The sequence below is a fragment of the Xiphias gladius genome, unplaced genomic scaffold (assembly GCF_016859285.1).
Source record: "Xiphias gladius isolate SHS-SW01 ecotype Sanya breed wild unplaced genomic scaffold, ASM1685928v1 HiC_scaffold_1361, whole genome shotgun sequence".
NCBI classification, from domain to species: Eukaryota; Metazoa; Chordata; class Actinopteri; order Istiophoriformes; family Xiphiidae; genus Xiphias; species Xiphias gladius.
This window is the reverse complement of record NW_024401680.1, coordinates 84,853-101,535: the sequence shown is the minus strand read 5'-3', so window position 1 is coordinate 101,535 and position 16,683 is coordinate 84,853. Positions and strand designations below refer to the sequence as shown.

The window sequence follows — 16,683 nt, the reverse complement described above, 5'->3', positions numbered from 1 at the left end:
TCTCTTTTAACAGTGGAAAAACCTGTGATTCAGTATGAGGTCAAAGGTCATGAACAAGCCATTTATCTTTAACAGGTTGGCTCCTCATGATTAATTTGGAAATCTAATAAGAACATTTGATTATAACTGGATTTGATAAGATGGTCAGAACATGTGATGAAGAAAGTTATTTGATTTCCACCAAGATCAGTGTTTTGACATTAAACTTGTTTTGATACATGTTGAAACCACTTCATGAAATTTTCTGTGTACGGTGTGTGTGTGCATGCTGTGTGTGTGTGTGTGTGTGTGTGTGTGTGTGTGTGTGTGTGTGTGTGTGTGTGTGTGTGTGTGTGTGTGTGTGTGTGTATGCTGTGTGTGTGTGTGTGTGTGTGTGAGACCTCAGTCAACTGTATCAGTCTCTGCAGTAGCTTCCAGCTGCAGCAGCCAGTTCAGTTTCTCTTCAGTCTGACTGAGGGAGGTTTTTGTACGACACTTCTTCACTGTGTGAACAGATTCTTACTGTTGAGATAGTGATAACTCAGACAGTAGTAAACTGCTGCATCTTCAGCCTGGACTCCACTGATGGTCAGAGTGAAGTCAGAGTTGGATCCACTGCCTGTAAAACGACCTGGAATCCCTGATGCTCGAGTGGTAGCATAGTAAATAAGTAGTTTAATAGTTTCTCCATCTCTCTGTTGGTACCAGGCTAAACGGTTAGAATTATAAACATCCTGACTTGTCCTACATCTGATGGCGACGGAGCCTCCCAGAGCAGAGCTCACTGCTCCAGGCTGAGTCAGTGTGACCTGGCCTCTGGACTCTGAGGACACAGAGACAGAAACATGAAGCAGCGTCACGGTTTTGTCGGCTTGATTTCAGAGGGACGGACGTTGATAGAGGAGAGGAGTTGGATTCTCTGGACTTTACCTGTGAAGCAGCAGCAGAGGAGAGTCCAGATGAGGACGGAGGTCAGCGTCATCTTCTTGATGAGGAGGATTTCTGTGGCTTCTGTTGTCATGAAGGACAGCTGTCAGTCATCCAGTCTTCAACTCTCAGGACTATAAACTCTCCCAGAGCACTGGAGCATGGTGCTGCTGATGCAAAGTGGCTCTCTATGGAAATGCTCTGACTGACTCCAGCAGGGACTTGGATCACTCTGATCATGCTGTTTATCAGTGGATCAGTCACAATTTTCAGCACATTAATTAGAAATGTGTTAATGCTTACTTCTTTGTGAACTTGCTTAAATTAAAGTGGAGAAATGCTCTTTCAAAATGCCGTTTGTCACAAAACTCCCACTAATTTCACTACCAAATAAATCAATGTCCCCTCAGACTGAAATTTCAACAAAGTCATTTGTCAATGAAGAAATCAATTTTATGTCTTTATTTTATTTTGACAGAAATTATTAATGCTGAGACCTTTAAAAATAAAAGTTAATACTTTTGTGTGTATTTATGAAGAATTCTGACAGTTTGATCTTTTACCTCACAAATATGGTAAATTTACATATTTTTTGGGTGAATTTTTTTGTTTCAGAGCCAGAGAACCGTGTCTTTCTACAATGAGAGGTTTTGTAAGACGGCTGAATGAGCTTGTATCACTGTGGTGGACTTTTGTTGGGGGAACCAGACTGGATGAAAACTTGAAAAGCGTCTTTTCAGGATGAGGAATATAAAGCAGGATATCATCAGCATCAAGTGATATACGATGTCTTCCATCTGAGATTATTCTGCCGGTATATTCGATTTTCAGAAGATGGATTCAACAAAGAAGTAAATGAAAGAGTTTATAACGTTTAAAATCAGTAAACACCATTTTATCAAACAAGTAATGTCCATGTAAATTATTAAATAGAATAACTGTTGTTATATGTTTTTCTCTGGAATGATGACAGGAGATCTACTTAAACTACAGAGACAGAGTCTGTCTCAGCGAGAGACACCAAGAATGTGGTCACATTAGCTCATGACTTTATTAATTAATGATGATAACAATGTTTAATTCGGGTCACGTCTGAAAACTGTGTCAGTAAAGCTCAACAGTGCCTCTGTTTTCCTGTGGTATCCTAAACCAGGTGCTGGTCTCACACTGCTCTCACAGACTATATGCGATCAAGGTCATGAACAAGCCATTTATCTTTAACAGGTTGGCTCCTCTTGATTAATTAGGAAAATCTGATAAGAACATGTGATTATAACTGGATGTGAATAGATGGTGAGAACATGTGACATCTTGATGTCTGGGACCAGAGAGGCAGGACACATATGCGAACACACAGAGTCAGTGAACTGTAGCTGTCCTCAACATATCATGAGGTGTTTCCCATCAGTGCTGAGAGAGTCCACTATTTAAATGATCCCTGAGATTATGCAGGGTGAAAAGATTTGACCTTCACATCATCTCCATCTTGATGTCAGGATGGTGTTGACCCCAGCACAGATCGCTTAACGTATTTATGCTCCAACAAACCAAATTATTTTCAACATCTATCCAAGGTGGATTTTATTTGACATTCCATGTTAGTGTCCTAATGAACAGTGACTGACCTGACATGGGAGAAATACCCCCAACCTCCAAGTTGGTCTTGAGTTTTTTTCAAACTAGATTTTGAGGTAGTTTCATGTTTTGGCAATTTTCTGATGAATTCAACATTACATGTCACCAGAGGCAGCTATCATGGACATGCTTTCAGTGGTTATTTTCCATATTAATAACTTTTCTACAGCTTAGTCTCAGGATCGCAGCACTACTCTCAAAAGTTTGCAGTGCTTGAAGAAACAAAATCTTGAAACCCTTGACAAGAAATCAGTACATTTTCATCATGGTCAAACACTGAAGAATTGTAGATTGCTGGGTTGGGAACTTGATCAAATATGTAGGTGTCTGTCTTATGTACAAGATTACACGTTGTTTGGCTTCTCCTCTGCTCAGATGGTCCTCAACATAAGAACAACTATATATCAGTTTAGTTTTTAAAAGCTCTAACAAGAGTGGACTGTATTATCTCAGTGAGAAATAAAAACCTTTCGGTCAGTCTGCAGTCTCTGTTACAGCTGAACAAGAGTTTCAATCTGTCACAGTAAATATAAGAGCACTGGACTCATAGTATTTATCTGGAGCTCATTTTAAAAAAATGTTAATTAGCGGTGTCTCTGTCAGCACTGGAAAACTATTGCTCCTTGCTGTCCTCGGTCTGTCTGGGTTGCGTACTTGCCTTGATATCTGCTGTTACCGATCGCTGTCTTACTACTGCCTGTCTGTCCTCATGTACCTGCATGAGGGTCTTTTATTGTGGCAGAGAGATTTATCTATCTGTCGGCTTGATTTCAAAGGGACGGACGTTGATAGAGGAGAGGAGTTTGATTCTCTGGACTTTACCTGTGAAGCAGCAGCAGAGGAGAGTCCAGATGAGGACGGAGGTCAGCGTCATCTTCTTGATGAGGAGGATTTCTGTGGCTTCTGTTGTCATGAAGGACAGCTGTCAGTCATCCAGTCTTCAACTCTCAGGACTATAAACTCTCCCAGAGCACTGGAGCATGGTGCTGCTGATGCAAAGTGGCTCTCTATGGAAATGCTCTGACTGACTCCAGCAGGGACTTTTTATTTGTTACTGGCACCGTATTGCTTGTTCATTGATTGATGTGAAGGGGAAAAAAGGGTTCAGATTTAAAATGCACTTTTTCTTTCTCATGAAAATGTAATCAGTAAATCGTGAAGAGAGTAGAGCCGGTACCTGGCTGAGATTACATCTGTGTGCAGTGGACATTTGCATTTTGTGATGGGACCTGGAACCTGGGACATGTTTACTGGAATTAACAAAGTTTAAAGACACTGTTACATGTTGACACTCTTGGTCATGGTCCGAGCATTTCTTATTTTCTGATTTATTTACCAAATCATAATATAATATAGAAGAAAACAAGGACAGACAGTGATTTAAAACATGTCTTTACTTATTGGTGTAAGTAGTAGAGTATAATATTAATGTAATATTCACATGTGATCACAGGTGAGAGATGCAGACTGGGAATATTGTCCTGGTGTATATGTCGCAGGGGATCTAGACAGGAAAGGATGCTGTGACATTTCATCACAAGCCGATCATACACACAGGTGTGTGTTCACTTCTTTACCTGAGGAAGACCATGTGTGGTTGAAATGATGTCAGTCATATCCACACCAAGTAAAAGACGAGGGAAAAGACAGTGGTGTGCTGGTATTTTTTCTCTTTTGTTTAATTAAATTACTCGATACTCAAGTCGTTTTTTTCAGTCCATACTGTCGTACTTTACCTCAAGAAGATACTTTGATGAATACTTTTACCTGAATGCTTGTTTTGACAAAGTGACAGGACTTGTACTTGAGCACAGCCTTTGAGTAACACTCGGTCCAACTCTGGGACAGAGTAGAGATGATGGAAGTCATCATCAGTCGCAGTTGGACAGATTTCTTTGTCTCAAGTCCGTGTAGTAACAGCTGTGAGCAGTAATGTGAGTTTCCTGAAGGTTTTCATGCTGCACTTCAAGAGCGTCTCGTCCATGTTGACTTAAAAGTTGACACTGAAAGTTCAAGCTTGACCATCAAAACCGTTTCAACACAAGCTCCACTTACTAGCAGTTCTGGAGCTTTGGACCAAATTACATGATCTTCCTCAGCAGATGGAGTTTGCCCTGTTGATTTTTTAACTTCCAGGTCAACGTGGACAAGAAGTCCCAGAAACACTCGGAGGAATGGGAATTTGAACATGTGCATTTCACTGACAACGGACAACTCCGTCTGCTGAGGAAGATCATGTGAAATGAACTGAAAGTTCCACAACGGATACTGAGACGGAGAGAGACTGGAGAGATTTTGTCAACAGCTAATTCAAGGTCAAGACTTAACTTTCAGTCTAAATGTATTTGTTGGGTTTTTGAGTTGCATGTCAGAGAGAACGTGTTGCTGCATATGCTTTGGCAGTTTATATACTTGTAGTTATATATACATGTAGATACAGTTTATCCAGTCAGTCGCTTATGTCTTTTGCGTTTTTCTGATTTCAGTTGATGCTGAGCTTTTCCTCAGATACTATTAGTTCACATATTTAAGACAAAGTTTTGTGAGATCTGACAGACGTTTGGGTTTTGTTTGTGTCGTCTTTGAACATGAAGGTTTCTGATGCTGATCTGTGTCGTCATATTTTCTTCTCACAGCCTATAGTTGAGATAGCTGTGATCCAGTGTGCAGCTGAGGTCAAAGGTCATCACAAGGCCTTTTGTCATTGATTTTCTCAGGTTGGCTCCTCTTGATTTATTTACAAGTCAGATAAGAACATGTGACTATAACTGGATGTGAATGGATGGAGAGAAGCTGTGATGAAGAAAGTTATTTGATTTCCACCAAGATCAGTGTTTTGATATTCAACTTGTTTTGATACAGGTTTAAACCACTTCATGAAATTTTCTGTGTACGGTGTGTGTGTGTGTTTGTGTGTGATTGTGTGTGCGTATGGTGTGTGTGTGTGTGTGTGTGTTTGATTGTGTGTAGTTGATATAAGTGTGATTCAGTGTGAGACTGAGGTCAAAGGTCATGTACAAGCCTCTTGTCATTAACTGTACCAAGTTGGCTCCTCTTGATTTATTTACTGACCCAAAGAAAATGTGATTGTAACTGGATATGAATGGATGGTGAGAAGAGGTGATGGATAAAGTAATTTGATTTCAAACAAGATCATATTTTTTCTTTTAACTTGTTTTATACATTTTCATTGGACATAAAAGTAACAGTGGTGTTCAATCCACTTGATTAAACTCTGTGTGTGTGTGTGTGTGTGTGTGTGTGTCTGTGTGTGTGTGTGTGTGTGTGTGTGTGTGTGTGTCCTCAGTGAACTGTATCAGTCTCTGCAGTAGCTTCCAGCTGCAGCAGCCAGTTCAGTTTCTCTTCAGTCTGACTGAGGGAGGTTTTTGTACGACGCTTTTTCACTGTGTCAACAACCACTGACTGTTGGGATCGTGTAAACTCTGACAGTAGTAAACTGCTGCATCTTCAGCCTGGACTCCACTGATGGTCAGAGTGAAGTCAGAGTTGGATCCACTGCCTGTAAAACGACCTGGAATCCCTGATGCTCGAGTGGTAGCATAGTAAATAAGTAGTTTAGGAGTTTCTCCATCTCTCTGTTGGTACCAGGCTAAACAGGGGTTGTTGTTGTTATAGACATAAACATCCTGACTGGTCCTACATCTGATGGCGACGGAGCCTCCCAGAGCAGACCTCACTGCTCCAGGCTGAGTCACTGTGACCTGGCCTCTGGACTCTGAGGACACAGAGACAGAAACATGAAGCAGCGTCACGGTTTTGTCGGCTTGATTTCAGAGGGACGGACGTTGATAGAGGAGAGGAGTTTGATTCTCTGGACTTTACCTGTGAAGCAGCAGCAGAGGAGAGTCCAGATGAGGACGGAGGTCAGCGTCATCTTCTTGATGAGGAGGATTTCTGTGGCTTCTGTTGTCATGAAGGACAGCTGTCAGTCATCGGGTCTTCAACTCTCAGGACTATAAACTCTCCCAGAGCACTGGAGCATGGTGCTGCTGATGCAAAGTGGCTCTCTATGGAAATGCTCTGACTGACTCCAGCAGGGACTTGGATCACTCTGATCATGCTGTTTATCAATGGATCAATCAGTTGATCAGGACGTGTCAGTGTTTATTTTATGTAGTTTTCCTTTTACGTGTCTCGAAAACTTTTTTTAAGAATTTGTTTTCACATATTTTGATGTGTTGTTAAAAAAAAAAGTCTTTAATCTTTAAAAATAATATTCCTGAAATTAAGATGAATTTCATAACTTTAGTAGTTAGTTATCAGTTTTGACTTGAGTTTGATTGAAAAGTTTTCTTGGAGGATACTTTTGTAAATTCCCACCAATTCACTAACAGACATGATCATTGTTATATGGGAAATAATCTATAATAATAATACTAATTTGTCACAATCTGTCAACCAATTTTAAAAACTTAAACCAGTTATTACATAAACTGGGAAACTGAGAATGCGTTTTTTTGAGGTAGTTTGTGTCAAAGTCAGAGAGGTGAGAGGTTTTTGTACGACGGACAGCCACTGATCAACACTGGCCTCGACATCTGGGACCAGAGAGGCAGGACACATATGCAAACACACAAAGTCAGTGAACTGTAGCTGTCCTCAACATATCATGAGGTGTTTCCCTCTCAGTACTGAGAAAGTTGACTGTTCAAATTATCGAAGATATAAAGGGGCATAAACGGTAAAAATTTAGAATAGAAAACTTCATTTGATTTCCACCAAACAGCTTCAAAGGCTGGTGTGAATTCTGTAATGGGAGAATTTCAACAATTTTCATTGTCTTACCAAGTCTAGGTTTATGTTTTTACAGACAGTACAGAATGTGCAGTGAGTAATGCAAAAGTCCCCAAATCCACGTGTAGAAAGAAATACAGATGTTCTCCCATTGACATATAATTTATACACTGTGAAATAGCTACTCTGATTATGAAATGACAGATGTAATAACAAATAACCAATTAATTCTGCTAAAGATAGAAAGAGCTTTGTTTATCAACTCAGACATCTGGAAAAATGATTCCAACTTTACAACTTGTCTTTCCTTTCCTTTCCTTTACAAAGGCGAAAATCTTGAGTTTCAACTATATTACCTGAGTATGGTAAAATGTGGATCCAAACAATGTAAAAGATTTGTTGCACATTTAAAATGGATGGGAGGCCAGCAAACCTGCTTTAATGTCTGATCAGTTTAATAAGTGAAAGAAGGGAAGATGAGGGTTTTTGTGATGTACAATAGGAAGTCATCGGTATAGAGGCTGATTTGTTGAAGGTGTGAATGAAATTATCCCTGAGATGCAAACATGTCTAATGGACATTTGTAATTAAATTTAGATAAATGTATATTAACTTCTATAAAGTCAGATACACTGACTGATCTATGTAAACTTTAACAAAAATCTTGGGTGTGTGTGTCCTCAGTGAACTGTATCAGTCTCTGCAGTAGCTTCTACCTACTTTGGGTTTTTCTAAAGGATCGGGACACATAGAGCAAACGCATTAACGTGTCAATCACCTGCTGTGCTGTGGAGACACCTTGAAACAGACGTGTAATTGGAGGTTTGAGGAATCTGATCAGATTAGTGCATGACCTAAGAAATATTTCATACTACATTATATGAGAAATCTATTTTTATTTTTACCTCTGTGTTTGTGGGGGAATGGTTCAGGAATGAACTTTGCTTTTCTTTAAGTCAAGGCATGTATTCAAAAATTTTCAAAGTGATTATTTGCAGCTTTCATTCTCTGATCAGGAAATATTAAATTCAACCTGAGAAGAGTTTACAAGTTTGAGCAGTTTTTTCCTCAGTTGTTGTTTGTGGGGTTTTTGGTGTTGTTGTGGTTGTTGTTGTTTAGTTTGTTCTCTGTTTGTTTGTCATCATCAACCTGATGAAGACAGCAAGGTCGGACATAAAGATATTCTTATGTTACCAAAGTTGTTGGAGCTGCCTCATCACACTTTTACACTTTTCCATGCACCTTGGAAGTAGGTGAAGTTGTAGCAGAAATCCCTACTTTGCTTCATATTCTCTTTTAACAGTGGAAAAACCTGTGATTCAGTATGAGGTCAAAGGTCATGAACAAGCCATTTATCTTTAACAGGTAAGCTCCTCATGATTAATTTGGAAAATCTGATAAGAACATGTGATTATAACTGATGAAGAAAGTTATTTGATTTCCACAAAAATGAGTTTTTGTTGTTAAATTTGTTTTGATAAATGTTTGTTGATCTTCAAAGAAAAAAATGGAGAAATGTTTAATCCACTTCATGTCACTGATTTTGTGTTGTGTGTGTGTGTGTGTGTGTGTGTGTGATTGTGTGTTTGTGTGTGTGTATATGTGTCCTCAGTCAACTGTATCAGTCTCTGCAGTAGCTTCCAGCTGCAGCAGCCAGTTCAGTTTCTCTTCAGTCTGACTGAGGGAGGTTTTTGTACGACACTTTTTCACTGTGTCAACAACCACAGACTGTTGAGATAGTGTTCACTCTGACAGTAGTAAACTACTGCATCTTCAGCCTGGACTCCACTGATGGTCAGAGTGAAGTCAGACTTTGATCCACTGCCTGTAAAACGATCTGGAATCCCTGATGCTCGAGTGGTAGCATAGTAAATAAGTAGTTTAGGAGTTTCTCCGTCTCTCTGTTGGTACCAGGCTAAACGGTTAGAACTATAAACATCCTGACTGGTCCTACATTTGATGGCGACGGAGCCTCCCAGAGCAGAGCTCACTGCTCCAGGCTGAGTCACTGTGACCTGGCCTCTGGACTCTGAGGACACAGAGACAGAAACATGAAGCAGCGTCACGGTTTTGTCGGCTTGATTTCAGAGGGACGGACGTTGATAGAGGAGAGGAGTTGGATTCTCTGGACTTTACCTGTGAAGCAGCAGCAGAGGAGAGTCCAGATGAGGACGGAGGTCAGCGTCATCTTCTTGATGAGGAGGATTTCTGTGGCTTCTGTTGTCATGAAGGACAGCTGTCAGTCATCCAGTCTTCAACTCTCAGGACTATAAACTCTCCCAGAGCACTGGAGCATGGTGCTGCTGATGCAAAGTGGCTCTCTATGGAAATGCTCTGACTGACTCCAGCAGGGACTTTTTATTTGTTACTGGCACCGTATTGCTTGTTCATTGATTGATGTGAAGGGGAAAAAAGGGTTCAGATTTAAAATGCACTTTTCCTTTGTCATGAAAAAGTAATCAGTGAATCGTGACGAGAGTAGAACCGGTACTTGGCTGAGATTACAGGTGTGTGCAGTGCACTTTTACATTCTGTGCATTTTAAAATTAAGTGGGAGAAGCCAGAAAACCCGCTCTAGTTCCTGATCAGATTATGGGCTAAAGAAGCCAAAATAATGGTATTTCTCTATTTCACTGATTCTTATTTACATATAAATACAGTTTATGGTGATGTGCAGAGGTGGGTGCTAACGACTTACACTTCCATGTACCTGCAGCTACAATGTGCAAGTTCTGTAAATCAAACTAGTGGTAGCATGAGACTCGAAAGCAAACCCCACTTCACCTCCCAACCCTCCCTCTCCCTGCTGTGTTACGCTCCGCTCAGCCCCTCACCTGCGTCCTCGTCATGTGTGCCGTCTCAGCTGATGCAGCCCTGACTTTGGCCTTCTCTGATTGGTTGGAAGGGCGAGGCTCGTTCAAAGACTTTAGAAGGGAAGGTCTCTGCTCTGCTGCCAGGCTGTTCAACGAGTCTGGGGCACAGGAGCCTTTGACAGCACCTCTCCACATTAAGATCTGTTTTGCAGCATATTTCAACCGAAAAATGTTGGGAAACGGTTTGAGACTGTAGCTTTAAATAAGTTTGTTTTAGTTGTGCTTGTTTCGATCATTTCGTTATAAATAAATTACTTTGTCATTGAATATACCCATGTGTCTCCCGTTTTGGTTGCAGTCTTAGAGCCGGGCTGTAACAACACTAATAAATGTAATACTCTATTCAAACACTACCGTATATCAGGCTTCAAATCTACTAGTCTTCCTGCTTCCTGTTCTCGTGTCAATATTTGAGCTACAGTTTTGCATCTTTGCCACTGTATCAACCGTTTAACTGGTCTTGGTCATTGATGTATCCTGATGAACAGAGACAGGAAAAAAAAGGGAGAAGACTTTTATTTTATGTGGACATGACATAACATTTCAAAAACTTCCTCAAATGAGTCATCTGATCTTAGACATTTCCAGTGAGATTAGAGACGGATTTGGCCACATTTTATTGTCTTCAAGTGACTGGCGAGGACTGGATGTGGGGGCTCACACCTGGTCTGGGGAGGTCTGTGATGGAACCTGGAACCTGGGACATGTTTACTGGAATTAACAAAGTTTAAAGACACTGTAACATGTTGACACTCTTGGTCATGGTCCATGCATTTCTGACTTTCTGATTTATTTACCAAATCATAATATAATATAGAAGAAAACAAGCACAGACAGTGATTTAAAACATGTCTTTACTTATTGGTGTAAGTAGTAGAGTATAATATTAATGTAATATTCACATGTGATCACAGGTGAGAGATGCAGACTGGGAATATTGTCCTGGTGTATATGTCGCAGGGGATCTAGACAGGAAAGGATGCGGTGACATTTCATCACAAGCCGATCATACACACAGGTGTGTGTTCACTTCTTTACCTGAGGAAGACCATGTGTGGTTGAAATGATGTCAGTCATATCCACACCAAGTAAAAGACGAGGGAAAAGACAGTGGTGTGCTGGTATTTTTTCTCTTTTGTTTAATTAAATTACTCGATACTCAAGTCGTTTTTTTCAGTCCATACTGTCGTACTTTACCTCAAGAAGATACTTTGATGAATACTTTTACCTGAATGCTTGTTTTGACAAAGTGACAGGACTTGTACTTGAGCACAGCCTTTGAGTAACACTCGGTCCAACTCTGGGACAAAGTAGAGCTGATGGAAATCATCATCAGTCGCAGTTGGACAGATTTCTTTGTCTCAAGTCCGTGTAGTAACAGCTGTGAGCAGTAATGTGAGTTTCCTGAAGGTTTTCATGCTGAACTTTGAGAGCGTCTCGTCCATGTTGACTTAAAAGTTGAGACTGAAAGTTCAAGCTTGACCATCAAAACCGTTTCAACACAAGCTCCACTTACTAGCAGTTCTGGAGCTTTGGACCAAATTACATGATCTTCCTCAGCAGATGGAGTTTGCCCTGTTGATTTTTTTAACTTCCAGGTCAACGTGGACAAGAAGTCCCAGAAACACTCGGAGGAATGGGAATTTGAACATGTGCATTTCACTGACAACCGGACAACTCCGTCTGCTGAGGAAGATCATGTGAAATGAACTGAAAGTGCAACAACGGACACTGAACGGAGAGAGACTGGAGAGATTTTGTCAACAGCTGTTTCCAAGGTCAAGACTTAACTTTCAGTCTAAATTTATTTGTTGGGTTTTTGAGTTGCATGTCAGAGAGAATGTGTTGCTGCATATGCTTTGGCAGTTTATACACTTGTAGTTATATATACATGTAGGTACAGTTATATCCAGTCAGTCGCTTATGTCTTTTGCGTTTTTCTGATTTCAGTTGATGCTGAGCTTTTCCTCAGATACTATTAGTTCACATATTTAAGACAAAGTTTTGTGAGATCTGACAGACGTTTGGGTTTTGTTTGTGTCGTCTTTGATCATGAAGGTTTCTGATGCTGATCTGTGTCGTCATATTTTCTTCTCACAGCCTATAGTTGAGATAGCTGTGATCCAGTGTGCAGCTGAGGTCAAAGGTCATCACAAGGCCTTTTTTCATTGATTTTCTCAGGTTGGCTCCTCTTGATTTATTTACAAGTCAGATAAGAACATGTGACTAAAACTGGATGTGAATGGAGAGAAGCTGTGATGAAGAAAGTTATTTGATTTCCACCAAGATCAGTGTTTTGATATTCAACTTGTTTTGATACATGTTGAAACCACTTCATGAAATTTTCTGTGTACGGTGCGTGTTCGTGTGTGTGTGTGTGTGTGTGTGTGTGTGTGTGTGTGTGTGTGTGTGTGTGTGTGTGTGTATGCTTAGTGTGTGTGTGTGTGTGTGTGTGTGTGTGTGTGTGTGTGTGTGTGTGTGTATGCTGTGTGTGTGTGTGTGTGTGTGTGTGTGTGTCCTCAGTCAACTGTATCAGTCTCTGCAGTAGCTTCCAGCTGCAGCAGCCAGTTCAGTTTCTCTTCAGTCTGACTGAGGGAGGTTTTTGTACGATGCTTTTTCACTGTGTCAACACAGCTTTGCTGTTGGGATAGTGAAAACTCTGACAGTAATAAACTGCTGCATCTTCAGCCTGGACTCCACTGATGGTCAGAGTGAAGTCAGAGTTGGATCCACTGCCTGTAAAACGACCTGGAATCCCTGATGCTCGAGTGGTAGCATAGTAAATAAGTAGTTTAGGAGTTTCTCCATCTCTCTGTTGGTACCAGGCTAAACATTGTTTGTTGCTATAGACGTAAACATCCTGACTGGTCCTACATTTGATGGCGACGGAGCCTCCCAGAGCAGACCTCACTGCTCCAGGCTGAGTCACTGTGAGCTGGCCTCTGGACTCTGAGGACACAGAGACAGAAACATGAAGCAGCGTCACGGTTTTGTCGGCTTGATTTCAGAGGGACGGACGTTGATAGAGTAGAGGAGTTGGATTCTCTGGACTTTACCTGTGAAGCAGCAGCAGAGGAGAGTCCAGATGAGGACGGAGGTCAGCGTCATCTTCTTGATGAGGAGGATTTCCGTGGCTTCTGTTGTCATGAAGGACAGCTGTCAGTCATCCAGTCTTCAACTCTCAGGACTATAAACTCTCCCAGAGCACTGGAGCATGGTGCTGCTGATGCAAAGTGGCTCTCTATGGAAATGCTCTGACTGACTCCAGCAGGGACTTGGATCACTCTGATCATGCTGTTTATCAATGGATCAATCAGTAAATCGGGGAATTGATCAAGATGTGGTAATACTTGTTTTCATGAAGTTTGGTTTTATTTTTTTTTATTTTTCATAATGTCTTTTCTGACATTTAATTGTTTAACTACAAAAGCTTTATCTTTCTTTCAAAATAACATACGTACGAAAAAATGACATTTTTTAAAATTGTGTTACTGTGTTATTGTTGGGTTTAAAACCATTTGACAAAGTTTTAAAAAATGACTCAGTTTGGAGAGTTTGTTTGTTTCAGAGCCAGAGAGCCGTGTCTCTCTACAGTGAGAGGTTTTTGTACGACGGCTCAATGAGTTTGTATCACTGTGGTACACGTTTGGTGGAGGAACCAGACTGGATGTTGGAAGTAAGTCAAATGTTTAACAACTGCTTTATTTCAGGAACTATTTTTATATTTATTTCGTTCATATTCAACATGCCAGGAAAAATAGTCTCCTTTCAGTGTTAATGTGTAATTTTTGAAGAAGTATTTTGCATGAAGATAAAGATCTTTGCTTTAGCAACAAGGATTTGAAAACTAACTGTAATGAATATAAAGGATTGATTCAGAGGAGAAATCGTTATTTCCACATTTAAATGTGAAGTTGAATATTGAGGGTTGGTAGGTTTAGTTCAGTCTGACAGAGCCAGAGAGCCGTGTCTCTCTACAGTGAGAGGTTTTTGTACGACGGCTCAATGAGTTTGTATCACTGTGGTGGACTTTTGGTGGAGGAACCAGACTGGATGTTGGAAGTAAGTTTCTGCACAAACACTAAATACAATAATGTAAGGTAACGTTGTAAATCCATTGTTTAAATGTTTGCAGCAGATAGAATGTTCTTGTAAGGTTTTAGTGTTTATGTTGGGATTTCTCCTCCGTCATCATGGAGGTGAACTCAGAGCAGCTTTACTCAACTTTTCTTTACACATTCCTGTCATGCTGAAGTTTAAGTTGAGCTGTAGAGAAGATACAACTTCAGTTCTCTTTTAAATATATGTTCTAAGATTCATTTTTGTTTTTCAAACCTCATCGATGACTAATATTAAGTTGAATTAAGATTCACTTCATTCAGATGAAATAGAACAGAATGAGGACGAAGATGGGGATTTGAAAAGGTTAGAAAATCTGTAATCCCTTTATTGTGTTATACATTCTTTCCAGTGCAGTTTGAAATCCGTTTCTCGTTTGCTAAACGATGATTGAATTCCACATGAAGCGCATTTGACGGTTGTCGGATTATTTTATGTATTTTTTAATGTTTCCCCTGAAAACTAAAGTAATGCAAACTAAAGATTGGTCCTAATGTTTGATAAAATATTTTAAATATTTCCCTGTTTTGTTTCCAGTGCAGTTTGATGTATTTCAGGTCAAACTGTACGATGGTTCTCTCTGTGCTGATATGCATGAGAGGCTTCTTCAAGGGAAGTGAAACAATGTGTGAGTGAGTGACTGGTGGAGCAGAAAAAACATCTGGCAGAAACTCCTTAAAGGAAAATCAACTCTCACAAAGAAAAGGTGTCCCAGTGTCTGGTGTTTGATTGACAGCTGTGTGGCCCCTGTCTAATAAGCTGATTGGCGTCTCTAGGTGATGCCGTCCCACCTGACCGTGCTGCCCCCTCCAGCGTGGAGCTGAAGCAGGGAAGGCCACGCTCATGTGCCTGGCCAACAAGGGCTTCCCCTCAGACTGGAGTCTGGCCTGGAAGGTGGACGGCAGCAGCAGCAGCAGCAGCAGCAGCTGGGAGGAGAGCAGCAGCCCCGGGGTGCTGGAGAAGGACGGCCGCTACAGCTGGAGCAGCACCCTGAGGCTCCCTGCAGACCAGTGGAAGAAGGTGGGCTCTGTGACCTGTGAGGCCACCCAGGGCTCCCAGACTCTGGTCTCAGAGACACTGACGAGAGACCAGTGTTCCCTGTTCTGACCTGACTCACTTGGACCCTGCTACTGGTTTTACTCTGCAACTGCTCTCTCTCTGAAACACTCTCTCCCTCTCCCTCTCCCTCTCTCTGTCCCTCTCCCTCTCTCTCTCTTTCTCTCATTATACATCTCTACATTAATGTGCTCTTTCTTGTTGTATTGATGATGGTTTTAATAGTTCTAGAAAATAAATATTTCTTCAAATACGGGTTTCCGTGTGGTTTCCATTCTTATGACTGACACGTGTTACGTCCTCTTTTCTTTGCCATGTATTTCATAGCAGGAACACTGGTTAGAACAACACATGAAGCCACAATATGAAGAAATGAACCTTTTTTTAATGCACTTCTTCACACTTTAACGACTGGGAAAATCTTAGGTATTGGATTAGAAATGAAAAGCGGGACATCGTCAGCATCAAGTGATAAACCGTGACTGTGAGTGAGATTTTAACACCAGGAACATTTAAATGACAGAGTGTTTATTTGCCAAGAGGCTCAGTGAAAGAAATGACAACACAGTCTGTGTATGTAGAAAAAAAGAAAGACGTGTTCATCAAATGACTGGTTTCCATACATGTGATCACAATAATAACTGCTGTCGTAGGTTGCCATGTTAACTGTTTCTTCATTGACCTATTAAATCCCCAGAGACCGGGTTTATCTCACAGTCCAGTCACTAGTGTTCTCTAGCATTAGGTGATGTTGTTTTTTAGGGATCATGTTGACATCACATCTGATAGCTGTGTCAGTGCAGCCTCACAGTGTCCTGTTTAGCTGGGGTATCCTAAAGCAGGTAGGAGGTGGTGTGAAAGGACGTTGTCCTACTCCGCTACGATCACAGCTTTTTGGTTTCGCATCACATCAGGCTTCAAAGGTAAAGGTCACTTTGCCTTTGAGTTTGTACCTTTAAAACGTTGGAACTCTTTGGACAAAAGATCTGAGGAAACTGTGGTAAAAAGCAGCTGAAGACCAACATCTCTAGAGGGACTTTTATTCAGTTTGTAAATTCTTCCACTGCGTCTGCATTTAATGTGCAATGCTTTTATTCTATTAAAAACCAAAGGTGTAGTCTGACCTTAAAGGACGCTACACATGAAGCGTTGCTTGATCACTTACTGCCAAGAATGAAGAACAAGGGTTCATTGAAAAATGCTCATGGAGATAAAGAACATTTCTTTTCTAAAGAATGTGATGATAAGTTCATTTGTTGTCTACAGATAGAAAAGAACAAAAGTTATCTAACCAATCAAGTGTGTGCATGTGTATGTGTGTGTGTGTGTGTGTGTGTGT

At 40.8% G+C, this 16,683-nt stretch overlaps 5 gene segments (V, D, J or C); 1 reads left to right on the top strand and 4 right to left on the bottom strand.

Moving 5' to 3' along the window:
- Positions 1–479: 479 nt before the first annotated feature.
- LOC120787301 lies at positions 480–961 on the bottom strand. The segment is given in 2 exon segments: positions 480–802; positions 910–961. Coding segments are annotated over 2 exon segments (375 nt in total).
- Positions 962–5,942: 4,981 nt separating this feature from the next.
- On the bottom strand, positions 5,943–6,436 carry LOC120787300. The segment is given in 2 exon segments: positions 5,943–6,277; positions 6,385–6,436. Coding segments are annotated over 2 exon segments (387 nt in total).
- Positions 6,437–9,002: 2,566 nt separating this feature from the next.
- LOC120787299 lies at positions 9,003–9,484 on the bottom strand. The segment is given in 2 exon segments: positions 9,003–9,325; positions 9,433–9,484. Coding segments are annotated over 2 exon segments (375 nt in total).
- Positions 9,485–12,786: 3,302 nt separating this feature from the next.
- LOC120787298 lies at positions 12,787–13,277 on the bottom strand. The segment is given in 2 exon segments: positions 12,787–13,118; positions 13,226–13,277. Coding segments are annotated over 2 exon segments (384 nt in total).
- A 1,822-nt stretch (positions 13,278–15,099) lies between these two features.
- LOC120787307 lies at positions 15,100–15,597 on the top strand. The segment is given in 1 exon segment: positions 15,100–15,597. A coding segment is annotated over 1 exon segment (264 nt).
- The last annotated feature ends 1,086 nt before the right edge of the window (positions 15,598–16,683 follow it).